General features: G+C 40.2%; 1 protein-coding gene across 1 annotated transcript in view; it reads right to left on the reverse strand.

The window, feature by feature from the left end:
- Positions 1-27,664, reverse strand: part of Dnajb14 (DnaJ heat shock protein family (Hsp40) member B14) — a 62,407-nt gene that overhangs the window by 24,143 nt on the left and 10,600 nt on the right. The window contains exons 2-3 of the mRNA XM_023703890.1: positions 16,864-17,035; positions 7,485-7,641 (exon numbers count right to left, since the gene is read on the reverse strand). Of these exons, the coding sequence (XP_023559658.1) occupies positions 7,485-7,641; positions 16,864-17,035 (329 nt within the window). The remainder of the gene's footprint in view (positions 1-7,484; positions 7,642-16,863; positions 17,036-27,664) is intronic.

The raw sequence follows: 27,664 nt of genomic DNA on the forward strand, positions 1-27,664 counted from the left end.
AGAAGAAGAAGAAGAAGAAGAAGAAGAAGAAGAAGAAGAAGAAGAATCCTTCTTTCTCCCTTGAAGCAAGGAATTCCTATCTTACATGTGCTGGGTGCTAGACATTGAGCTATAGGATTGTTTGCCTTGCTGAGTTTCCATCTACCTTTGGCCCAGTTCCTTTCTGTTTGTTCATCCTCCTTTTTGGATGGGAACATTTACCTTATGCCAGTGTACACTGGAAGCTAATGTTCGTTTTGATTTTTATTGTGGCTCACAGCTGAGAGCACTCAGGGCAGGGATGCCAGGCTTTCAGAGCTTCCTGTGATAAAACAGCCCACTGTGGCGCATGCACCATAGGTCCTACCATAGTCTCAGAGACTTGTGGACTTGGGAGTACTCAGCACTACTGAACCTGGTGAGACTCTGGCAAATCTTAAGAGGCGGACTAAATAAATTTTGCACAATGAGGTGCACATTTTAGTGGCTGGAGCAGGATGTTGTTTAGATCTAAAATGTCTCCTCTGTCTCCTGAGTTCAGAAGTGGGGCTTTTGGAAAGTGACTGGATTCAGTGGGGCACTCATCAACCCACTGATTAATCCATTGGTGATTCACAGTTGAGTGTGCTGTCAGGAGGCAGAACTGGTTTACTGGGAAGTGACCCGGAAGGGCGCATTCTTGTCCCCAACTCTACTCTCCCTCTCTGCTTCCGGGCTGCCTTGGGTCGAGGAGCTTTTCCTCACCAGGACTTCTCTGCTCTGGAGCCAGGTGACCACATATAGGCTAAAGCCTCTGAAACTGACCCAAAATAAACCTCTCTTCCTTTGAGTGGTGGTTATCAAACATTTTGTTTCTGCAGTAGGAAACGCATAATACAACTACAACTGATAATACAACAAAGTCTTCTCTTCCTAGTTCTGCCAGTTTTGCTTTACATATTTTGTGGTTTTGTTTTTGGGGGCACACACATTTATATTATGTCTTCTTGGGAGACTGACTCTTTTATCATAATACAACATATTACTTTAGTTAACTTTTTACTCTAAAATCTACTTTAATACTGCAATTCCTACTTTCTTTTTAATGTTTGCATGATACAAGGGCTGATCAAAATATACAGTGAATGTTTAAATTTCAAAAAGTTATTAAAAGACATTGCCATTAGTCCACCTCAAAATATTCCCCCTTCACTTCAAACACTTATTCCATCATCATTAGTGCATTCTGAAGGTGTCATCTGACATGGTGAACACTGTTGCCCACTGCCATCCATCAGAAAGGCAAGCTTATAAAAATGTGACAGTGTCCTCATTTGCCTCATTCATCAGATATGGCAACATGCAACTTCTGGCTCTTCCCCAATGTGCAATGACTATGACAAATAAATGTTGTGAATCAACTCAGGACATTAAGGCAGCCACAACAGTGTAACAAAAGGAACTCACTGAAGAGGACTTTCAGAACTGCTTTAGAAGTAGCCAGGGCCAGGCATGGTGATGTACACCTGTAATCCCAGCACTTGGGAGGCTGAAGCAGGACGACTGCCATGAGCTCAAGGCCTGGGTTACACAGTGAGTTCAAGACCAGCCTGAATTACACAGGGGATTACCCTGTTTCTAAATAAGTAAATATGACAAGAAGGATGAGAGATAGTAGCCCATAATCCCAGCACTGTAGAGGTTGAGGCAACATTACTAAGAGTCTGAGGCTAACCTGAACCACATAGTGAGTTCAGGACCAGGCTGGATTACAGAAGACAAAAATAAATAAATAAATAGACAACTAAATAAAATAATTTTGAAAATCACATAGTTTCAAGCAAATATTCTAATTGAGATTAACAAAAATGTATCTTTTATTATATTACTTTTAAAAATATAAATATGCACTAAGTTTTACAAAAACATAGTGTTTATAAAAAATATAAACACTCATACCTAGTTTGACAACCTAGATTGGTGGCTACATGAGGAACAGTATATAGTATATAGTACATTACAATATTAAGAACAAAGAAATGGTTAAAGGAAACTCCAACTTGATGTCTTTGCCTTTACTTGTTGACTCTTCTAAGTAGTACTGTAAGAACATAATACTACCATATTGTACAATCAGCAAAAATTATGGTAGTGTATAAACAAGGTATACTGTACAAAAGACATTGAAGATCTATAAACAAGATGTACAGAACTGTGTGGAAAACAAACAAAAAAGTCATCAGTCTAAATGGTGTGCCTCAGTGGTGAGTCTGAATAGTCATTAAAGAGTTGGGTCATTAAATAAGTATTATCTGTAGCTTTTTAATCATACCTCATATACAGTTTTCATTATCTTTACTTTCAAGCCTGTCTGTGTTATTATAAATGAGATGACTTTCTAGCCAACAATATACAATGATATTGTATATTAATTTAGTCAATCTACTCTCAAATCTTGATATTTACATCATGTGCATTTAATGTAATTGCGGGTTAGTTTACGTCTATGTTTACATTTTTTCATTTGTTTTCTTTTCCTAAATTCCTGTAATTTATTTGAACTGCTTTTTAGAACTCCAGTTTGGTTTATCTATAGTGTTTCCTGCATATATGTTTAGTAGTTGCTGTAGGTATTATATTTATTATATTATACATATGTAACTTATTACAACCTAATGATATTATTGTATTGAGCTCTGCTTCACAGTTGAGGTATAGAATACTGACTCCCTTTACTCCTGTTACATTTCCACATTTGTAGTGTAATTACCTTCCACATTTGTAGTGTAATTGCCTTACATATTTTGTTAACATTAATTTAGAGCTGCATCAGCCAAAGGTACGATTTTTGCTTCAAATGTCAACCATAATTTAGAAATTCAAGAGGAAAATTAAATATATGGTACTCACAAACTGGGTAGCTCATAGGCAGAACTTTATACAGTTCTGAATTTGGGACCAAGGCCTGATAGGCCTGGTGTCTAAGGAGAGCTTGCTTCCTGGTGCCCAATGGCACCTCTTGGCCAAGGTTCCCTTACACTGGAGATCACGGTTCAACCATGTGGGGGAGGTGGGCACAAACAAGACCACAGCACCATTTTAAGATTCACTCTCTTATTGTGTCCTTTCGTTGAAAGAACAGACTTCAGCTACTGTTTTAGGGCATGTTTGCTAATGACAGATTTTCCTATTTTTGCTTTCTCTTAAAATGTTTGATTATCTTCGCCGAGTATAAGATTGTGGGTTGATGGTTCCTTTTACTCCAGCATTTGAAGAATATGCAACATTCTTCTGCTGCCATCATTTCTGACTTGAAAATTCCCGTAATTCAAACTGTTTCTACCCTGTAGATTAAACACGATTTGCCTTTGCTTCTTTATAGTTTTAAAAAACTTTTAATTGTAAAACTCGCATTTTGTCTTTACTAGCTTCTTTTTCTTTTCTACTTTTTTGCTCAGGCTTTTTATTTATTTTTTGCTAAAAATCTTACTTTTTAGCTTCTAGTGTATTCATAATTGGTCATCAAACCATTTTTATGAAACTTTAAAAAATCTTTGCTACGCAGTTCTAAATTTTCTGTCATGTGGGTATCTACTGACTGATTTTTTAAATTCAGCTTGAGAAGTTCCCAGTTCTTGTAATGGCAAGTAATTTTCTGCAACTTTATTTGGAGTATTACGAGATTATGGGTCTTACTTAAACCTTGTGTTTTAATTTTATTCCTGTGACACCTCTTTAATAGAGTAGGGGGCCAGAATACCTCATCACTTCCAATGGAAGCAATAATCCAGGTTTGTCCCTTGGACTTTGGTGACAGAAAATAAGGGCTTCTCATTACTCCTGGGCAGAGATAAGGCCCCCAACTTCCCATCAAGACCACACTACAAGTCTTGGGTTAGGAGAAGGCATGCCTCTGTGTATGTGCATCACACCACAGGACAGGACTTTGCTACCTTGGGTGGTGGAAGAGCCTAGTGCTCCACCAGACTCCTCCAGTAAGGACAGTCACCTCTGTAATCTCCAGGGTGGGGAGAAGTCTAGGCTCTCCACATTACTTGCACTGATACTGTGACAGAGGAGAGAGTGAAAAGGGGAAGGAAATGGAAAGGAGCCTTCTTAAAAATCCAACCTTCTCCTCACACAGAGGGCTGGGCAGCCTGGACTTTGCTGGAATGGGCAAAGGTGGGGTCAGTTCAGGTCTGTGGTATTTCACTGTAGTACAGTAGCAATTGTTTTTCTGGTTTTTAAGGCTGTCACTTTGCTGGTTGTTTAGCTAAAGAAAACAGACTTTTTATCTATGCCACTGGTGTTTTGGGTTGTCTGTTCCTCTAGCACCCAATCTGGAATATATTAAGCAAAACAAAAATAACATGCAAGCAGCTCACGCTACCATGTCATTCTAACCCCTAACCAGTCAGCCCTTTTCTTCCACCTTTCAGTCTTCCAATATTTGTCTTACTTGTACACTATATAATGTTTAAGGTTCTTAGTTATAGGAGGAATAAATAGGAAGAGTGCCTACGTGTATTCCTGAAAGTGGAACCCTGCTGACCTTGAAGCCACTGCTCATCCCCACTTCACCTCTGTGAGCACCCTATTCTCCTCTTACCACGCAGTCACCCTCACCTCTGGAGAAGTCTTATTTGCCCCTGCCCTGTGATGGCCTCTCCACTGACTCTGATCTGACTGCTACCACCTCGTTTCCCTGCATTGCTCTGTAAGAACAAGGCCAAAATGTAGAACTCCTTTCCTCCTACCCCTACACTCTAGACGTTAATATTTAATAAGCAGACCTAACACAAGCACAGCACCTTGTCCACAAACAAACAGCTGGTCTCTACCACCCGCATATCCATGTGCGCAGGCACGGTACCACTCACTCTGCAACACTTGGGTGTCTGTGAAGAGGACTTAACTGCTGGTCTGACTGCTTCTTCATCTGTTTTTTGTGGAACTGGATCAGGCCTACCCCCTATGTAGGCAAGGCCAGATCTCCACCTGAGCTGCGTCCCAGCCTGGAACCTCAGTGTCACACATGCTGACAGGAAGGAAAGGGATCTATTCCACTAGAATATTTTTAAATGTGCTTAGATATATTGTGGAAGTTACTCTATATGTAGATATAATTTTTATGCTTTGGAAAACTTAAAATCCCAAAAGAAGAAACAGTAACATTTAGTACACTGTCCTTGGATATAATCTGTTATTTTTAAAGCTGTAAACACTCATATGAAACATCTATCTAATTTAAACCAATTACCTCTTCCTTTTGCATCTCTCTTTTTTTTTTTGGTGGAACCGGGGATTGAACTCAGGCCCTTGCGCTTGCCAAGGAAGCGCTTATTCCACTGAGCCATCTCCCCAACAGAGCCATCTCCCCGGCTCCTTTTGTATCCTTGGTGAAAATAAAAAGCAAGTGGTTGTAACAGTAGTTATAATCAATCTATACTTTTCACCTCTTGTATAAAAAAAACCAAAATATTAACTCTGCTTAGACAAACAAAAGTTAAACTGGTAAAACACAAAACGATGCAGGAAGTAATGAAAAAGAATGCTTGGTGCCACAAGAATGAGATCTGTCATTTCTGTGTGATGACACTCACTGCAACGTTTTCCAACTACACTTGCTTATGAAGCATCTGCAATTACAACTTGGGTTTTTTATTCAGTTTCAACTCAATGAAGAATGGGCTCATCAACCAATTCCCAATTCTGGTCCTCTTTGGGACTAATAAACAGGCATTCTGCTCTACAGACACTCTCTTGTGTATTGTGCATGTGAGCCTCTCTCATAGAGGTAAATCACCTTCCAGCATGTTGGGAAGTGCTGTTTTTCATTCTGCAAAGCAGAGCATGAATCTCTGAAATGCACCATACCCACATACAGTCACCTTTGTGAGACCCCACTGAGCACCCAGCTGGCTTCCTGTGGAGACACACACGCTGCTCCCCTCTTAGAAATTCAGTATATGTGCATACACTGAGGACTACCCCAAGACAAACAACTTTGTGACTGCACACATGACGAACATTTTATATTTACTGAAGTTTAAAATTCCTCACAGAAATTATGAATCAAATTAAATATATTTATTCTATTTGAAAAATTTTGCCAGAATGTCCCAACCTCACAACCAGTAAATTAGAAATTTACGTATGTGCTATTATGTGCATCAATTTTAATTCTGAAGTATTGTACTGAAAGAAAATAATGCTCCTGTTTTCTAAACGTGTTCTTCAAAAAGATGAACTAACAGCAATGTGATTTGTAAGTTCATGTTTTTTTGATAAGGTAGCTTTTTTATAATTTCAACAAGTGACTTTTCATTTAAGGAACTGAAAAGGATGTCACTGTTAAAGGTGGCATTTTACCTTGATCCACCAGACCTGCTTTGGCAGTGTTTTTACTGGAATATAATAGGAATCTCCAAATGTATACTGCTTAGCAACTTCCTCCAAGGAACAAAAGCATTTTGTAAACAATTTTAATATTATTTGTATGCAGGACCAATTGAACCTTCTATCTTTAGGAAACAATGTAAAAGTAAGTGTGCTATTCCTGTTCTACTCCAAGACCCCAGTGCTTTGCTCAGCCGGTTATGAGCACCTGATTCACAGGAACAACCCATCACAAAGCTAAGCATTCTGCTCTGAACCAGAAATTTCATGAATAAATTGTAACAAAATATGAAGTTATTGTCAGTTCTCCAACATTTATTAAGTGATGAAAGATTAAAAGAATACTGAGAAGCAAAATGAAAAAAGTGAGAATAAGGCAAGAGAAAAGAAACCGACTTTTTTTTTATGTACTTTAGGGAAGGGTCTACAGGGTGTTCAGGGTCTCACTACTAGATCGGACTAATAGTGGCCTGTTTACAGCTTCCCAAGAGCTGGGATTATAGGCTCATGCCACCACACCCAGTCTCAACTGCTTCTCAGCGCACCCCAGGGGTGGGACTGGCTGGCAGGCCCAGGAATGGAACCCCAGCCCCTGAGCCTGCTTGCAGGTGCTTTAATCTGCTGAGCTATTTGGCCAGCCCAAGAAACCACCTTTTAAAAAGACAAAAACATCATACTGGTCAGACATGCATCTGAAAAATGCAAGTGGACAGGTTTAATATAAATATAAGAACCCTGGCAGAATGCTGTTCTGACATTCCAATTCTAGACATTCTCTAGTAAAAAAAAATCTCGCAAATCTCTATCTTTAGTCTGACTTAGAACCAGATGGAACATACTAGGAGTCCTGCAACATCATCAGCCCACAGTTCTCAGGATACAGCATGCAGGAGGAGTCCCTAGGACAGAGACTGAGGACCATCGAGCTGGCAGCTGCTCTCATGAAACCAAAGCACTGCTCTGGGTCTGGATGAAATATACTAATACTAAAATTTTAAAGCACATCACAGGCCCCTGCTTGTGCTGGTTTCTAAATGCACCAGTCTGAATGCAGAATTGAGTATTTCAATCCCTTGCAAAATGAATTCTAAAAAGATATTAGTAAAATAGTTTTAAAGAGTTTAATTTTTAAGTTTACTTTTAAATGCATCTGTTGCTCCAGGCGCGAGGTTTTTGTCTGGATGGAACTTCAAAGCAAGCTTTCTGTAAGCTTTTTTCAAATCTTCATCACCTGCGTCTTTTGTAACTCCAAGTACTTCATAGTAATTTTTACATTTGTTTATGCTGTAAACAGAAAGTATGTTGTGTAAATTTCAAAGAACAATGGCACTTAACATATCTTAATTTTTCAGAACAGTATAATTAACCATCTGTGGATTGTTTTCTCAACATTTAATGTTGGTCCTCCCTTCAGAGTAGTTTGCTTCACTAGGTGTGGTTGCAGACACTCCTCCAGCCTTTTCCTTGTCTAAGAGAGTAAGCCACAAAAAAGGTCCCCTGTGCAATTTATCACAACTAGAGCCCACAGGAAATGCAGATGAAGGACAGGACATTCACTGTAACTAATATGGGGATGAGAACAGTATTATAAAACTCTTAAGTGGTTAAAAATTTCAAAAATTCCTCAAAAGCATGTCACAGCTAAGAATGAAGATACAGTTCAAGAGTGTATTCTTATATAATGTTGATCCAACTAAGTATCAAAGCAAGTTTAGTGTATGCAGCACTATTACAGTACCCAATGGTTTATTTATTTTTTCATTTTATGTATTAGGCAGGGTCTCACTACACAGCTCCGACTCCCAGTGATCCTCTGTTTTCAGCCTCCCCAGTGCTGGAATTACAGGCATGCACGACCACACATGGACTCAATCACCAGCTCAGCACGCCTCCAGGGCAGGGCCAGCACAGCATGCAGGACTGGGGATCAAATACTGGTCAATACCCAATGGTTTACATGTCAAGAAAAATTAACTTAGCACCATTAACTTAGCACCATTACATGACTGGGTATTTATCTGAGTCATTCTTTTTGAAAGACTCCCAAGTCCTTTATAATTAAAATACAACATAGAACCCAAAGATGTTTATTAAATCCAATCTCTATTTGTACTTACTTTAAAGATGAAAAAGATTCAAGCCTGGAGGATTTAAAATATAATAGGAACAGAAAACCACTTCAAATGAAGCAGAGAACAAGCAGTTCTTTAGAATGCCAACTTCTTTCATAGCCTTGTGCCCTGGCATCACAGAAGCCATAGTGCAGGGTCCATGAGTGGCAGGAACACAAAGCCCTGAGAGGCCCCAGGCTCACTCCTCGCAGTCTTGACACTGTCTACAGCACTGTACCTTATGACCTCAGTAGTGAACCACAGCTTGGCACTCTGACAACAAGAGTAGAAACAGGTGAAATGAGGGGCCAGCCAGATAGCTCAGCAGATTTAAAGCACTTACTTAGGCAGATACAGGGACCAGGGTTAGATCCCTGGAGTGCCAGGCTGGCCCCACCCCCAGGGCACACTGAGACAGTGACTGAGACTGGGCGTGGTGGTGTGCGCCTATAATCCCAGCACTTGGGAGGCTGAAAACAGGCAAATCACTTCAAGTCTGAACTGTGTAGTGAGACCCTATAGACCCTGTGCTAAATACGAGAGAGAGAGAGAGAGAGAGAGAGAGAGAGAGAGAGAGAGAGAGACAGACAGACAGACAGACAGACAGAAAGCAAGCAAGCACGTAGTGCAATGACCCAACAATTTTTTTTGTAACTACTGAGCCTAGGAGCCAAGTGCTTGGTACACAGTGGATGCTCAGGAAATATTTTGGAAGTGAATGAGCCTTAGTTTGCCTTTCATAATGGAAGCATTTACTATTTGTTATATGAACTAGAAGAAAAAAGAGAAAATATTGTATAAGACTAGAAATATATAGAATTTTCTTATAACCACATCAACAAAAAAAATCATTGTATCATCTTTCAAAAATTAGTTGTGTTTGTTCATTTGTTTTTCCTTCAAGGACTGGGGATGGAATCTAGGGCCTTTTATCTAGCTTTATTCAAAACCCTTTTATTTTTATATTTTTAAATTTTGAGACAGGATCCCACTCTGTTGCCCAGGCTAGGCTTAAATTTGTAATCCTCCTGCTTTGCCTGTCAGAGTTCTGGGATAACAGGTATGTGCCACCACACTCAGCCAAAACTAGTAATAATTAAAATTGAATTTTTCTCTACTTTAGGTACTTAAAAAGGTTAACACATCAATTTTTAGTTCAACATGCCACTTATTTACTCATAAAAAGTGAGTATCAACTATGCCCTAGTACTCTTGTCGCATCTGAAACAGACAAGTAAACAAAACAGAAATCTTCACCTTTTGAGCCTCTCTCAGTGAGATGCTCAGTGGACACAAGGTGACTGAAAAAGGCAACTAAGTCCAAGGGCCAGCAGCACTGACAGAGCCCTGACTTACTGCCTCAGGCCCAGCTCCACATGTCCACACCATGCTGAGCACCCACAAAGCTCTGAACAACGAAAGTTACTCTAAAACCCAACTTGGTCTTTCAAAGGTAAAATCTAGCCCAAAAGGAAATAAAGCTATCACAGTCTTCATTTAACCCATTTTTGTGAGTTTATTTTGCTGCCAAAGTCCTACCACTTGGTTACAGTCTGCTGCCCCAGATCCTGCTAAATTAGTGCCTATTGTGTCTAATAATACCAACTTTCTTTTTTCTTTTTTCCAACTTTCTAAAGATAAAAAGACTTCCAAATTCCAAACTATATCTGGTTACAAAGATTTTACATAAAGAATTGCAGATTTGATCATGTTGATTTTTTGTTGTTGTTTTTGGTTTGTTGTTGTTGTTGTTGTTGTTTGATAGAACCGAGGATTGAACTCAGACTCTTGTGCTTGCCAGGCAAGCTCTTATTCTACTGAGCCATCTCCCCTGCTCCTTGTTGATTATTTTATACAAAGCACTCGTTTATTCCTCATTCAGTAGCTTTTATTGCTATTTGACCAACTAGGAAATCAAGGCTCTGAATGTTTACATAAACTGCCTAAAGTCACATGACCTATAATACCTATAATAAATGAGGGTTACAATTTATTTCTTCAACAGTAGCTTACTCACTGTCCTTCTGCCAGGAACTGTTTCAGATGCTGCAATGGTGAATAAAAAATCAAGAGAGAATAGAACCAAGAACACAGGGGCTATTTTAAACACAGTGATCAGGAAACCTCAGAGTAGTAACGGTTCAAACATCCACTCATCTGATTGGAGCATCTTGATATCTCAGAACTCAACAAGGAGGGGCTGGGGAGATGGCTCAGTGGAATAAGCACTTCTCTGGCAAGTGCAAGGGCCTGAGTTCAATCCCCGGTTCCGCAAAAAAAAAAAAAAAGAACTCAACAGGGAGTTGTCAGCCCGCAGTGGTGTCCCCCTCTCCACTCCTTTCCTGCAACCAGTACTGATGCAGACCAGTCCCTCTGAGGTCTGTGTTGATGCTCCTGGTTTGCTAACTGGCTGCTACAACTTTTTTTTTTTTAATGTATTTAAGTACAGGGTCTTTAGTATGGGGGTCTCACTACACAGACTGGACTCATACTGATCCTCCTGTTTTCAGCCTCCCAAGCACTGAGGTTACAGGCACACCCCACCACGCCCAATCTCCGCCCACCCCACGGGTGGGGATGGCCTGGCATACCGGGGATTGAACCCTGGTCCCTGCATCTGCCTAAGCAGGTGCTTTAATCTGCTGAGCTACCTGGCCAGCCCCTGAAACTTCTTCAGGCTTCAGCTTAGCTCTTCTTTCTGCCCAAGCCCAAAGCCCCTCTTGTACATTTCCAAAGCCCTCTAAATGTAAACCTCCTCCCTTATGGACAGCAAGTTTACTTGTCTGATTACTTTCCTGGCCTGGAGGCTTTCTGAAGGCAGGACTGTGTGCTCTTTACCACGTGTGTTGGAAGGAGGGTGTTTCAACCTGAAGGGAGACACGGCAAGAAATGTTCAGGCCCAAGGCGATGAATGCTATGATGAAGATGCAGGGACACCAAAATCAATTTGAAATAGAAAAGAAATAAATACAGACTCTGAGACAAGCACTGGATGTGAGAACAAAGCAGGTATTATTTGAATGCAGAAAAGCAGTGATGAGCTGAACACCGAACAATCCTAAAGCCATTACTCTTTCACTTGAATGTACAGATGTTACTATTCCAGATTAAGCCTCTCAAAGTGGTATGTCTTGAGCATAAAAGCCTAGTGGCATAGGAGAGGGTTACTAGATAGTGCAGGAAGGCAAACCAGAAGCCTTAATGCTCTAGGTTAGTTCAGGATGCCAGAGAGAAGACCAGACAGGAGGAGTCACGTCACTAAGCCTCAGATGCTCCAGCTCTGCCACATCTTCCCCGCTCACAGTTGTTCATGACATGTTAGAGGGAAAAAAAAAAAAATCTTAAAAGCCAGCAGATATCCAAAAAGTCATCATCCCTCATAGGCAAGCTAAAGACTACATATTTCAAGTAATGCTTCAAATACATTCACCCAGAGTCCACATCTGAAGGAGAAATCACCACACACATCCCTAACTCAATCCACAGCCACTCATACTATCATAGCCTAAGCTATGTACTCCTTGTCACATACTGCACAGCCTGCTCCTTCCAAAGAGTCACCTTACCGAGGAATTTTTAAAAGAAGATATGGACTCTCCTCTGCCTGTCTCTTGCCATGTGACACCCTGTGTTGCTGTGGGGCTCTGCCAGAAAGAAGGCCATCAACAGACAGCCCCTCAAGCTTGGGCAGCACCAACAATCTATACCAACCTCTTGTCTTTATAACAAAATAGCAGGTGACAGGGGAAACCCACTACAGAAAGCCATATTATATAGCAAGGCCAAAATAACACACCTGGAACTTAGCTCTGGTGGTATTTGGGCATGGTGGCACAAGCCTGTAGCCCTGAGGCAAAAGGATTCAAGGCCAGCCTGGGTTACATGGCAAGACCTTGACGCAAAAACACAAAACAAAAAGCATAGTGGGCAGAAGAGGAAGGTCAATTGCTGATTATTTAAACAGACCACAAAGTTAACTGATGTTTAGGGAAATAGTTCTGAGACAAAGGATTATTACATTTAGCAACATGATTTATCTTCCTTCTACTTAAAGAACTGGAGCACAGCTACTCAGGAGGCTGGGACAGGATGATAACAACTTCAAGGCCAAGTTGGTCAAGCAAGGTAACCCATGAGACCTTGTCTGGGGGGGAACAAAAAGATCTGCAGCTTACATCAGATCTTCAATTCAAATCCTCCCAATTCAGACAAGTTACCAGTGGTCTCTGACATGCTCCTAAGATGATAAAAATAGTGACGGCCCAGATAACAACTTCACACTCATCTTTGTATTCTCAAAATATGAGATGGCCTCTTCTCAGGGACATATTAGAAACTTCTTCGAGTAAGATCTATGACAACACTTTCCTCAACTGTTTTTTTAATATATTTCAACTCAAAGACAACAAACAGACCACAGGGCCACAGAATATCAGTTTTCAAAGTCACACACTTTCTCCAGCTTCCTGCTAGCAGGTCTCTACTTACGCAATGGCTGCGGTTCTGTTGCGTGGCTTCTCCCACTGAGCCAAACACTTACCTTGCAGCTTGTTTGCATAATGCAACTAATCAACAAGCTAACATGCTTTCTTGGGAAAATCCCCTTGTGTATAGGTAAAAAACAAAAACCCAGAGCAGAAAGTGTCTGCTGCTGGTCTGCTCGTGCACTGTGGCGTTACCTGCAAGGGCAAATGGAGAAAGTACTCTACAAGTTAGGTAGGCTACTCTCAGAGAAGCCGAAGACCTTTGAGGACTGTAAACGACTGAGGGATCCTCTCAAAACAATATTCCAATCATAATTAGTCTCCAGAAGAAAAATATATATATTGAATAAAAAGGCACTAAAACTACTGACTCATGGAGTCAATCTCTAATTCAGGTTCCTCACTAATATTTTTTTCTAGTCTAAGATCTGATATTTCACCAGTCCTTACTGGGAAAAAAAAAAAAAAAAACTAAACAAAACCCCACACATTCTCTACAGATAAAATTATTTTTTAAGAAATTATGAACAGGGCTAGGGAGATACCTCAGTGGTCTTGGTCTAAGCGCCTGCCTGGCAAGCACAAGGACCCAGGTCCAATCCCTGGTACCACATGCCATGTCAGCCCTGAAATCAGGTGTGGTTATTCATGCCTGTAATCCCAGGGCTGGGGAGACTGAGACAGGAGGATCCCTATGAGTCTGGAAAAAAAAAAAAAAGGAAAAAAGAAAGAAATGAAATTATGAAATACAGTTAAATGATGAAACTTAGAATTACCAAAATCTTTGCAAAAATTTTGGAAAGACAAACAATAGATATCTTGGTTCAAAAGGCACCTGGAACCCCAAACAGACCAGAAAGAACCTCAGCATATCATCAAGTCACTCACATACACAATGGAGGACTGTTCAGCAACCAGAAACAAAATTCTATCATCTAGAAGAAAATAGATAAAACTAGAGGTTAAGTGAGGAGCAACATTCAAAAAGCTGGTACTGCCTAAGTGCTCATGCCAGCACTCAGGATGCTGACGCAGGACTGCCACGAGTTCAAGGCCAGCCTGGGATACCTAAGTGAATTTAAGGCCAGCTGACACTACAAAGTAAGACTCTGACTTCAAACAAACAATCAAATAAAAAAAGCAAATATGTGGGTAAATCATGAAGAATATTATTCAGTTTCCTTGTTTGTGTAGTTTCTGGCTTCTTTTGCTATTGATTACTACTTTCATTCCATTATGATCTAATAGGATGCAAGAGATTATTTTAATTTTTTTGTAATTATGCAGACAAGCTTTATGACCTAAAATATAATCTATTTAAGAGAAAGTTTCATGGGCTACCAAAAAGAGTATGTATTCTGCTGTTACAGAAGGAAACACTTTGAAGAAATCTGTTAAATCTGTCTGTTCCATGATGTGGTTTAACTTTGATACTTCTTTGATTTTGTTTTGGGCTTTTTTTGTTGTTGTTGTTTTGGGGTTTTTTTGGTCTGGTTCAACAGTCAGTTTGTGACAATAGACTATTAAAATCTCCCACACACACATACACACTATGCATTGGTGTCCATCTGTAATTTCTACTTTTTTTTTTTTTTTTTAGAACCGGGGATTGAACTCAGATCCTTGCGTTTGCTGGTCAAGCACTTATCCTACTGAGCCATCTCCCCGGCCCCTGTAATTTCTACTTTGTGAAACTGGGCCTATTCACATTCAGTGCATATCTATGTATAATTATTACTGTTCCCTTTATCAGTATATAGTAACCTTCTTTGTCTCTTCTGATTCATTCTGATTTGAAGTCAGCTTTGTCACAAATTAGAACAGCTCGCTTGCAGGACCCAGCTGCCTGCAGTAGTGCTTTCTTTGCTTTCGCTTTCAGACTCTGTGATGAGACGTGTCTCTTGCAGGCAGAATGTAGTTGGGTTCTCTTTTCTGACCCAGTCTACCAGTCTGTATCTTTTGAATGGGGAGTTAAGATCATTTACTTTGGGCCTGGCTACTGAAAAGTAGTTAGTAGTAGTATCTGTCCCTATATTACGTTCTGAGCCCTGATTCCTTTAGTTTTACTACTTCCTCAGTTAGATATAGTCTTCCCTTTGGGCTCTTGAGTAATGTTGGTCTTGTTGACTGTTTAGGATTCTCTGAGTAATTTCTGCAATGCTGGTTTGGTGGTCATAAATTGCTTTAGCTTTTCTTTGCTGTGGAAAGTATTTCTGTGAACTTTGAAAAATAATGCCACAGGATATAGTAATCTGGGGTAGCAATTTTTTTCTTTTAGGGTTTGAAAAACTTTAAACTTTCTGGGCCCTCAAAGTGTGTGCTAAGAATTCTGTTACACTGATAGATTTATCTTTATACATTATTTAGTGTTTTTCTGTAATAACATTCAACTTTCTCCTTGGTCTGAATTTCTGTCATTTGACTACAATGTGTCCTGGGAAACTGCCTTCTGCTCCTGTCTTGAGATTCCAAATGCCTTATTTACCTGGGTATCCATTTCATTGCCTAGATTTGGAAATGTTTCTGCAATGATTTCAAGGAGTAAATTTTTATGCTACTAGATTATCTCTTCCTAACCCTAATCCTTGGTTCTTTCTAGCTGCCTCTTACTGTTCTGAGTATCACTGAGTAAAGGGTCTACTGCATTAACCCTGTCCACAAATCCTGACAGCCTACTTTTATAACTTCTCACACCCACTCCCAACATTTTTCAGTTTTTCATTTTTCTTTTTTTGACACAGGGTCTGACTAAGTTGCCCAGGCTGGGCTTGTACCAGGAATCCTCCTGCTTCAACCTCCCAGAGTGCAGCAGGGTTTTTCATTTTCAGAATTTCTGCCTGTTTCTTTTTCACAATCTCCAATTCTTTATTAAAATGATCACTGAGATTCTGTGCTTTCTTCATAAAATCATCCAGCCATTTATTTGTGTCCTTTGTAATCTCACCCTAAATCTTATCAAGTAACAAAGTTGGAGTCTTTCTTTTTTTTTTTTGACCAGCTCAGCCCAGCCTGAGGGCGGGGCTGGTGAGGCATATGGTGCCTGGGATCAAACTGAGGTCCCTTGCACCTGCCTAAGCTTGTCTAAGCAGGCACTTTAGACCACTGAGCTATCTTGCCAGCCTTCTGATCTCTTCTCTGACCTTAGTAATTGTTCCATGCACTTGCTGGTCTCACGCCTGGAGCAGCCTCCTGGATGCTGCTTCCTCTTGGCCACCCCTTGGCACCAGGCTGAACCCTGTGCATGGCTGCAGCAGCTCTGCAGGCTCTTCACTAAGTTCCTCCAGCCACAATAACCCTGTGATTCCCACTGTGACTGGGCCCTCAAGCTAACTCAGCAGCCTTCCCATTCCTGTGCTCTGCCACACTGCAGGCAGCTTCAACCCTCAGCCACTCCTCAGAAGACAAGCTCAGCTCCAGCCCATGGGAAGGCAGGGCTGTACACACAACCCCCGTGTTCTGTGCCCAGGAAGCCCCTACACCACTGCTGCCCTTCACTCTATCCGGGGCAAGTCCCCACCAAAAGCCAGGACTTCTGGGTGCTGCAAAAACACACAGCAACACTCAAGTGCACATACCCCCCCCCCCCCATGCTAACACAAAGACCTAGCAAGGACACAATCCTGGCATGGTGCTGCACACCTGTATCCCCAGCACTCTGGAGAGGTCAAGTTTGAATGTAATCCAGGCAACTAAGCAACTCAGACCCTGTCTCAAAATTTAAAAAACCAGAGCTGGGGATACAGCTTGGTGCAAAGGGCCCCCGATTCAATCCCCAGTTCTGGAAATCAAATGTTTTTTTAAATATTCAGAGTTAATTCCTTCATATCTGTCTTAGTATAACTACATTTTCCAACACTGTAACATCCAAAATTCCCCCAGAAGCCATGTGGACGTGTGGACGGAGATCCTACCTGAGAACGCCCTCCACCTGGTCTCGGGTGTAGGCCTTCCCACTCTCTGTGCCCCCAGCAGAGCTATCCTTTGTACAGCTGGTCTTGCTCTGCTCTCCGCCCCCCGCAGGCTTCCGGCAGTGCGGGCTGCTTCCAGCAGTGCTTCCGTTCTTCATAATCACTTCCAACAGTGCTACAGAAAGAGAAGATACCATGTTTCTCCACATCAACAGACATAGGTAAGATCCTGGCCTACTATGGGTTCTTCATGCATAGCAAGCACTCACTTAGGTATTCAGCTGTTTAGAGAATACTAATCACCATTTTGGAGTAAAAAGTACAGAGTTTAACTCCAAAACAAGGCATGGTGGTACACATCTGTAACCCCAGCACTGGGAAGCTGAGGCAATAGGATTGCAGTGAGTTCAAAGCCAGCCTGAACTACAAGCGAGACCTTGTCTCAAAAAATCAAAAACTAAACCGAAACAACCAAAAAACCCTCAAAATGCTCAAAGTGACTATCATCCAATGACTTATGACATACTTTTAGTGGTTGTATCATAGCAAAACTGCACGAGATAGTCTTTAAACCAGAGAGACTACCCACAAGAAACACAAATGAGAACGTCTTCCTTCTCATAGCAACAGCCAGAGCCAGAAGACACTGAAACATGATTTTGAAAATATCAGAAACAAGTAACGATCAAGCTGCCTCCTGTAAGAACTTTCCAGAAAGTACCCACGATTAAAGCATTTTCAAGTTTTTTCCAAGTGTTCAGTGGAAGACGGGCCCAGAGGACGTGACAACACACACACTTTGGATGGACATGGGGCCAGTGCTACCACCAGGCTGCAGGGTGTGCGGGCGTGAGGGGCTGCTCCCTCCACAACAGCCAGGAGCAGAGGGAGAGCAGGACATAAAGCTGGCCATACATATGCATGGCATTCACAGGCGCAGGCAAGGGAGTATGCTGTTCTCTTTCCTTCATACTGCTTGAAACTTTTGATATTAAGAATTAAAACATACAGTTAACAACTACAAGGGGAAAACAAAAGGAAAAGTTCACTATCTTGGTACTATTTGTTTATTCTGTTTCTGGTTTTGGCATGAGGTCTCATCAGGTTAAGCTCCTGGATCTGAGCACTCCTCCTGCCTCAGCCTTCTCTGCAGATCACACAACAGGCTTGCACACTATGCCTGGCTTTGGGAGTTTTTAACACACTGTAATTAGCAATGTAAGAGATTTAAAAGTAATGGTTAAGGATAACTTATCAAGCCTGATCTAAGAGATGTAACATTACATCCAACTGGTGAGTATTCATCTTTCACAGCACATAACAGATGAAAAAGGGCCGGGAAGATGACTCAGTAAAATAAGCGTTTGCCTGGCAAGTACAAGGACCTGAGCTCAACTCCCAGTTTGGCAAAAGAAAAAAAAGAGAGAGAGATGAAAAAGGACCACATGGGTCATGAAATTACCCTTTTTAACCCTCACTGAACTTATAGCATCACATTCTATGAGCCCAGTATTTTTAAGTGAGAAATAGATTATAAAAATGAAACTAAATGGCTGGGGAAATAGCTCAGCAATCTGAGCACCTGCCTGGCAAGCTCAAGGACCCAAATTTGATCCCCTTGTCATGCCAGTCCCTTGCCCAGCTGGCTACCAAAGCTGGTTGTGGTGGCAGACACCTATATGCCCAGCACTGGGGAGGCTGAGAAAGGAGGATCACTAGGAGTCTGAGCTGTATAGTAAGACCCTGTACAAAATCAATTAATAAATAAAAGATTTTTAAAAAAAGAAAGAAACTAAAAACACAAGTGGGTTAAAAAGGAGAAACAGTAATCTAGACAACTCATGTTTCAAAAAATCTTAGAATTGAAAAAAAAAAAAAAATGGCCAAGCATGATGGTGCATGCCTATAATCTTAGCACTAAGAAAGCCAAGGCAGAGGCCATCTTGGGCTACATAGTGAGTTGAAGGCAGTGAAAGAAAGAGAGAAAAAAGAAAAGAAAGAAAAAGAAAGGAGTGAGGGAAAGGGGAAAGAAAGAAACAGTTGGGGAAAGAAAGACAAAAATGAAAATATTGTATCTCAGAACTTGTACATCAACTAAACAGTGACGTGCAAAAGAATTCATAGCCATATTTAAGAATTAACTCAAAATAAATCACTCACAGACACAAAGAGTTAAAAGTATAAAACTCTAAAATGAAAAGACAAGAGTAAATCTTACTGACCTTGGTGTAACAAAAACGTTCTTAAACAAGACAACAAAAGTACAAAGAAAAAGCAGAGGAAGTTGATTTGAAAGTTAAAACTTCTGCACTTTAAAAACTACTGGTGGTGGCCGGTTAACTCAGTTGGTTAGGGTTAAAGTGTGGTCCTAATAACAGCTACTGGTTATAGACTGAAAATACAATCCACAGAATGATATATAATAATGATATATATCTGGTACATAACCACTCTCATAATTTAGTAACAAAAAGAACAAAAATCTAACTTTAAAACATGGACAAAGAGCCAACCACACCATATCCCAGCTACTCAGGAGGCTAAACTAAAGCAGAAGGATCATTCAAGCCCAGGTCAGCTTAGGTACCACAGTAATACACTCTCCCTTCCCTTTCCTATCTGAAAAAGAAAAATCAAAACAACATGAACAAACACGGGCAAAGAAGCTAAACAAACATTCTCAGAGAAGGATAAAGAGCCAACAAGCACATGAAATAGCCACTAAATATCTGAAATGAAAATCAAAAGTACAAGATACCACCTCATACCCAGCAGCACTGTGGCTATAGTCAAAAAGTCAGTAAGAGCTGGCAAGCACACAGAAACTGTGCCCTGACATACTGCCTCTGGAAATAAGAAATGGTGCTCTGTTTTGGAAAATTATTACACAGTTACTTAAAAGATTTGACATAGTTACCACGTGACCAGCAAGCTCATTCCAAGGTCAGTACAAGACAAGTGAACATCCAAAAGCTGATTCATGAACATTAAGGACCACATTATTCATCAAGACAGAGAAGAAAATGAACATCCATTAACTAATTAATAGGTAAGTAAAATGTGAATTATCCAAACCACAGAATATTACTGAAAAATAAAACAAGACAACTTTAATTTAAAAATACATTCAGTGGGGCTGGTGAGATGGCTCAGTGGTCTAAAGCACCTACTTAGAACAAGCTTAGCAAAGCACAGGGACACCAGTTCAATCCCCCAGCACCCAGCCAGCCCCGCCCCCTGGTGGGCTGAACTGGCCACACACACACACACACACACACACACACACACACACACAAATAAAATTTAAAAAAAAATACATTCAAGTAATTCCAGCATTCAGGAGGCTGAGGCAGGAGGATCGCTATGAGTTTGAAGCCAGCCTGGAGTACACAAGCAATTTCAATGCCAGCCTGCAATACATCATTTTGGTCTCAAAATAACAAAAAATAAAACAATAAAAAAACCCCAAACTTATATATGTTAAACATGGATGAGCTTTGGCAACATTATGCCAAGTAAAAAAGCCGTTCACAAAGGACCACATGTACAAGATTCTGTTCATGTGAAACATGGTCAAATAAACAGAACTGGTCCAGAATGCAGGGTAAATAAGTCTAGTTAGCAGATTAGCTGTTGCCAAAAGCTGGGGTCCAGGTCAAAGCCCTCTCTGTAACTAGGGAAAAGAGAGGCAGGATAGACTGGAGCTGCTATAAACTGTCAGGATTGCTGCATGGGTCTATGAATGTACTCAAATCCCACTGAGAGTACACTTCAAATCAGAGAACCCAGGCTGGAGGGGCAGCTCAGTGGCACAGTACATGGCTGGCAGGTGCATGGAAGGCCTGGTCCAATTCCTGGTGCTTAAAAATGAAGCAAGAATTATGTAATTCATGGTATGAATTACATCTCAAAACAGCTATTTTAAACATTTTTTAAAATTTCAACAATGCTGCTGACAAGTTTGCAAACATACAGGTATTTATTTATTTATATTTTTAAATTTATGTATTTGGTACAAGGTCTTGCTATGAAGCTGGGACCTGTAATGATCCTCCTGTTTCAGCCTCCCCAGTGCTGGGATTAGAGGCATATGCCACCACTCCTGGTTTTGGTGGCTGGCATGGTGGGCCTGGGGCAGGGCCAGCAGGGCATGTGGTACTGGATATCAAACTTGGGTCCTTGTGCTTGCCAGGCAGGTGCTTAGACCACTAAGCTATCTTCCCAGCCCCCAGGTATTTATTATTCACATCAATTTCTTCCTACCACACATTTTCTCTAGCTAATCAATTTCAGAAGCCATTGAAGATAAAGGAAATTTAGTTTTTACACCAATCTAGCTGTAGATGATACAGAAGGAAATCTGTTAGCTATGAGTAAGAGAAATGTAACACATGCAGCCAACTTTCAGCTACTAGTTCAAATTTAATACAGTTGCAATGGAAGCTAGCATGATGTTCACAGTATTTAAACTTGAAAAATGCTATGTGAATTCTGTGACAGCACTTTAAGCTCTCCATATTCCTTCATAAAGTCAGAACAAATAAGCAGCAACATCAAAACTCCATGCAAAGAATCCCCAAACACAACAAAATAGGCCCTGTATGGTATCAGCATCTATGTGACAAGCAGCAGAGGATGCTAAGGGGAATCTGCCAGACCACAGAGCAGAAAAACCCTGCAACACCCAGCAAGGGCCCTCCATACCAGGAGCACAGCTGAGAAGGATGTGTAAATGGGCACAAGCACACACTGGTGGGTCAACACAGAACATGCCTCTAGGGTACCACAGACTTGCAGAGCTAATCCACACTCTTAAGAGACAACACAGTGCTGAGCAGAACCTGCAGGAACAGGACCCATGCTGACGAGGATAGGCACACCAGGAAGACAGAAAAGAGAAACGTCAAATAAAGTGAGGAAAGAGAACAAGAGCTCATGCAGCAAGGTAACATAATCTTACACATCACACACAGACAGAAGGGTGTACTGAAAAGACCAAACAAACCAACATCACATAAAAATAAGAAAAAGACAATGGCCAGGCCTGCCATGCTGGGGCACACTGAAGATGGTGACTGAGACTGGGTGTGGCAGCGTGCGCTTGGAATCCCAGCACTTGGGAGGCTGGAAACAGGAGAATCACTATGAGTCCGATCTACACACTGAGATCCTGTACACCCTGTCCTAAATACGAGAGAGAGAAAGAGAGAGAGAGAGAGAGAGAGAGAGAGAGAGAGAGAGAGAGAATGGTAGCAGTCAAATCTAATGTGAAGTATCATCAAAATATGTAATGAATGTCTAAATTTTTCAAATTTATTATAGTAAAAGTCCTATTGTCATGAAACCTCCTCATAATCCTCCCTTTATCTTTGAACATACTTATCCCACCATTCTTGCTACTTTCTGGAGCAGTTGTAGAAGTTCTTTCATGAGTGTATTCATTCCAAAACCACAGTGAATGGTGCCGCTGTGTGCCATCTGACAAAAAGACAGGCTTGCAAAAATGTTACGCTGTGTCCTCACACACCTTAGTTACCTGAGCTGGCATGAACAGTAAATGTTTGGAATCTATTGAGAAAATGAAGCCACTGTAACACTGATGAAAGAAATCTTCCAGAACTGCTTCAAAACATGGCAAGAATGATGGGATAAGTGTGTTCAAAGTCAGACAGAGGATTCTGAGAGCAATGAATGGCAATGTGTTTATTACTGTGAAAAAATTTTAAATGTCAACATTCCATATTTTTACCATATCTCATGCTAGTTATAAGGAATAAAGAAATATAAAACAAACCTCTTAAGACAGTGAATACACAATACAAAATGATGCTAACAGATGGACACTATGCTACCTCAAAACAAGCTTACAATACTTTTAAGAAATGATGTATAGTGTGAAAGGCTAACAGAAATCAAAATTATAACAGCCCCAGCAATTGTCCAGAAGTTAGTAGGAAACACAGGTCAGGGAAAGAATCAGAAATAAAAATAATAATAATAATAATAATACACTCAAAGGAAGATCTAACTAGTAGAAACAAGGGTTATAAAAAAAATAATAGATAATGCTTTAAGAGAAAAAGGCTGGAAATGTTAACACTTTCAAAAAAAATTAAAAAGACTAAAAAAGTAGAAGAGTCAAATACTGAAGATAAAGAAGACCCAACTTATGTACAATAGGAGCCCTGAAGAAAACTGTAGCAAGAGAACAGAACAAATACAACGCCAAGGTGCCTCAATTCTCTGAGCACCTGCACTCTGCCCTTGAGCGCATCCTCTATTTCCCCCTGATAAATCCTTCTCACACCTCATGCACTGACCCATTCTGAAAAATTCTTTTTCCTCTAAGAGAGTCAGAAACCTGCATACTTAAATTTAAAAGAGTGGGTTAAAATCTGTATTTCAGCTAGGGGACCCTCAGACCCTGCCTGCCCATGACATTTTTCTTGGTGACCCAGATGGGACATACAAAAAGAGGCATCTTCTGTGGCAAATTTTATTTGAGAAAGTAAAAGAGAAGAGGTGGGGAGAAACTGGCTCTGCAGAATGAAAACTGAGTTGGGAAAAAAGAAAAAGCCAGATAAAAATCCCTGGAGGGCACAAGTGGGAGACTTATGGGCAGCGCTGACAGCCAGGAGTTTTCTGATCAGTATGCCTTTTGGTTAAGTTTTTAAAACTAGATTAAATAAAGAAAAGGTTTTATATTTTACTAAGTTTCTAATGTCTTTCATTATTAGGCTTTTGGTTACTCAAAAAGAAATTGTTTTAAAGCGATTATTTCAGTGTTGGCCTGTAAAATGTTTTCAGTAATCAGCATATGATTAGTTAAATAGCTATTACTGTAGTTTATGACTCAACCTATATATCTGGCACTACAGACACATAAGAAAGCAAAAGACTGTAGGGTTAAGCATTAAAGTTAAGTTTATATGAAGTTAAGATTACAAAAGTTTAGGGCAACCCATTCAGGACCCCTCCTGTCTCTCAGGAGCTATCCTCTTCCTAATTCCTTTTCTCCAATAAATTTTCCTACTGGAAAAAAAAAAAAAAAGAAAGAAAAAAAGAAAAAGAAAGAAAGAACTACAAAAGTTGAGTACATGCAAAGTAACAAGTGCTCTCTTTTATACACTTGATATATAAAATTTAAACAAAGTGGTTAAATATCTTGACATCTCTTTAAATTTGGTCCTAAAAAAAAAAAATTGTCCTACTATTAAAAGCTGGATCCACATTTATTGGATTTGATTGAATAAGCATTTTGTTATAGCATGAGATACACTCTACACTTATAATGGGTAATACATCTATGTGAAGTCATTAACGCTGTTTCCTAACTTTGTAAGAGTTCTAAACATATCCTTTAATTCTTAATAAAAAATTGATAAAAATTCTATATAAAACTATTAAAGGAATCTAAATTTTGCTTTAAGAGTAGGTTTCTATATAGCTGTGATGCTAATTACTGGTAACCTCATGGTATATTAAATACATTTGTGTTTTCCCAAATGTATAGGTCTTTTCAAGATGTAAGACTTGAGGGGGCTGGGGAGATGGCTCAATGGAATAAATGCTTGCCTGGCAAGTGCAAAGTCCTGAGTTCAATCTCTGGTACCACAAACAAAAAAAAAGTGTAAGACTTGAAAGACATTTTATCATACTGATAACTTCCAAACTACAGTGTTCATGATGATGGGCTTTTTCAGATTTGCATTTACAGGATGGCTATATAATTGTGTTATGATAGTTTGATATGCAAATAGCAAACAAGTTACCTTATACAGCTGAGGCAGTGTCATTATAATGACTAGAGATTAAACATTAATAAACTGAAATATATTTATAAAGTAAATAAGCGTATTATACTTAAGTGACAGTCAATTAACAAGTAACACAGGTAGGTAAATGTTTTATATGTCATTTAATATTTTATCACTAAAGGTTGACTAAATGTATTTTTACAAATGTATTTTTAGTGATAAAAAACCTAACAATTCTAGTATAATAATGCAAATACAATTGTTTATGCTAAGATGCTAGCTTGCTCTTGATTTTAAATTGTCCTAGTAAAACTGTTTTTAAAAAGTATATCAATAATTAGAGAAAATGTTTCTGATATACAGCAAAACCATTTGAAACTATACAATGAAAGTATAAAGCAGACACCTAAGAATACTAAGAATTCCTTTTTTAAAAAATAAATTTATTGAGAAAAAAACAGCAATGAGACAGTTTTAAAACTGATTACTAGCACAGTTTCATTAATACATTGCATATTGTTGTCTTAGTGGTTATTCATTGTTGAGTAAGAATTCCTAAAACCACGGCATTTTATTTATATATTATATTTATATATTTTATTATATTACAATCAACTGGCATTGAGGAAGCAGTAAACTAACTTATGAAGACAAAAGTGACAGTGGTACTCGAGTAACACATTTAGATACTCGAGGCGACTGCACCCACCTGCTTGTAAGGCCACAGGAGCTAGCGGGGAACAGAGATCTTACAAGCTCTTTGTTATGATTTGTGTCCAGATGTCCCCCAAAGCCTCATGCAGTCATGGGTCGGGCTTCTAGAGTTTTTAATTGATTCATGGTCCAGCGCTGGGATTATGGGTGTGAGTGCTACCCCCAGTCTGGTGTGGGCAGCCTGCATGTAGTGTAAGGTGGGGAAAGAGACTAGCTCTCTGCTGCTGCTCCTCCCTTTTGCTCTTGTTGCTTTTGCTGTCTTCCACCACCATGAACTGCTGCCCTATGCCCTGTGTCACTCTGCCTTGGAGTAAGCCAAATACGGACTGAAACCTCCACAAACTGTGAGCTAAATATACTTTTCCTTCCTTAATTTTGGGTGTTGGGTATTTCGTCCCACCAAGGAGAAAAAAATAATCAAGACACCCTTCTGAAAATAAGCTTACAGAATCGTTGACATAAGGATTTAATGGTACTGACCATTAAATGTACAACTCCTTATGTAGTTAAGACCAAATGATGGTTCATGAAGAGCAGATTGCTCCAGTTATGGCTGAAACATTTCTTAAAGGGAGGGCTAGCAACTAAGAGATGTCTTGCCTCCTTGTTCTTCTGGCAGCTGGTGTTAGCACAGCCTGTGAGGCTTGCAGCAGGGAGGTGGTCACTGACAAGGACCCAGCTGAGCCTGCCAGTCTCTCCCAGTGATCAAGGAAACAGCTATTCTGGAAAGGCTGCAGTGAATTCTACAGTACTAGACTGAAGATGGAGGTGTGTGAATAAATATGTGTTTGTTTCTTTATTAGTCAAAATTCACAGATCAAAACACTAGAGATATGGATATACCCACACCCAAATTCATAACCACACACATATGCACTCATGTGCATTAATATACATTCATGAACACATGCACTCAATTCCTGGCTCTGTTCCCCAAGAAGGCAAGAAGCAAAGACACCTCAGGAACAAAAATACTTTCTAGTGTCTGTATCCTAGCCTCAATACCAATGTTCCAGTACAAGGAATCAAGGCTCCTCAGAGAATTAGCTATTGATTCAGAGGGCAGAGAAAGTAAAAAGTGAGTCAGGAGATTATTTTATGCCATAAAATAATAAAGTTTAAAGAAGGAGGAAGACATGTCAAAAAGACACAGGCGCCACCAAGAGAGGGTGTCTATCAGAGTCCCCAAATAAATAATGATAGTGAAGAGAAGATAGGAACCTATGGATCTATGCACATAGTCAAGACTAAATGCTAACTAGCCAGGCATGGTGGTGAATGTCAGTAATTCCAGCACTCAGGTGGCTAAGGTAGGCGGATTACTATAAGTTCGAGAACAGCCTGCACTACAAAGTGAGTGCAAGGCCACCCCGAACTGCACGAGACCCTGTCTCAAATAGACAAAAAACCCCAAAAGGACTAAAAGCTAACTCACAAATGTGAGGATAATAAAAAGAATCAGAAAACTGCCAGGTGGAAACCATCAAAAACTTATTCAGTAAAAGAATCATCAATGGATGCTACAAGGAGATGGAGAAAGTTTTTTGAGTTCCAAAGTATCTCTCCACAAAAAATTTTTCAGGTGTTGGAGATCAATCCCGGTGTCTTGGGGATGCTAGGCCACACACTGGCATGGAGCTACATCCCAAACTGGAAACATTTATTACTTACAATGGGGAAAAGACTAACCCTGGTAAGCACCAACTTAGAACTAAGTGTTTAAGTATCTCACTCAGAAGGACCAAATCGAAATGATGTGTATCCCGATGGATAAAAGTAAAAACATACAATCACCTTTATGCTATTCCTGCCAAAAACTCATGAGATACCAGGCAAGGCCAAATGGAGGGTAAATCTGCAAAATCACTAGGCTATACTGATCAAAAAGGGGGGAAAAAGGATCACCTGATCATATCATCAGTAACAGTAACTGCCACAGGGTCCCTGAGCTATACACAGCACAAGGGAAGTCTACTGTACTGAAGAACAAAGTAACTCAAAGTTGTCTCCCACACTCAGAGATTCCTACAAAGGATGCCCTGGCCAGAGACCTAGGAGAGAACCATCTGCTGCTTTTGGAAAGACCAATACCAGCCATAAAGCAGGACTTCAGAAGAGGACTTCAGAAGAGGGAGAAGTGTCTCTAAAAAAAGTAATATAAATGTCTATGTCATTGTCTTAGTTACTGTTCTCTCATTGCTGGGACAAATACCCGACACTCAAAATGAAGGAAGGAAAGGTTTATTTAGTGCACAGTTACTGGAGGTTTCAGTCCATACTCACCTGGGTCCAAGGCAGAGCAGCACAGAGCAGAAAGCAACCTTTCATGGCGG

The sequence above is a fragment of the Octodon degus genome, unplaced genomic scaffold, assembly GCF_000260255.1.
Source record: "Octodon degus isolate 3935 unplaced genomic scaffold, OctDeg1.0 scaffold00183, whole genome shotgun sequence".
NCBI lineage: Eukaryota > Metazoa > Chordata > Mammalia > Rodentia > Octodontidae > Octodon > Octodon degus.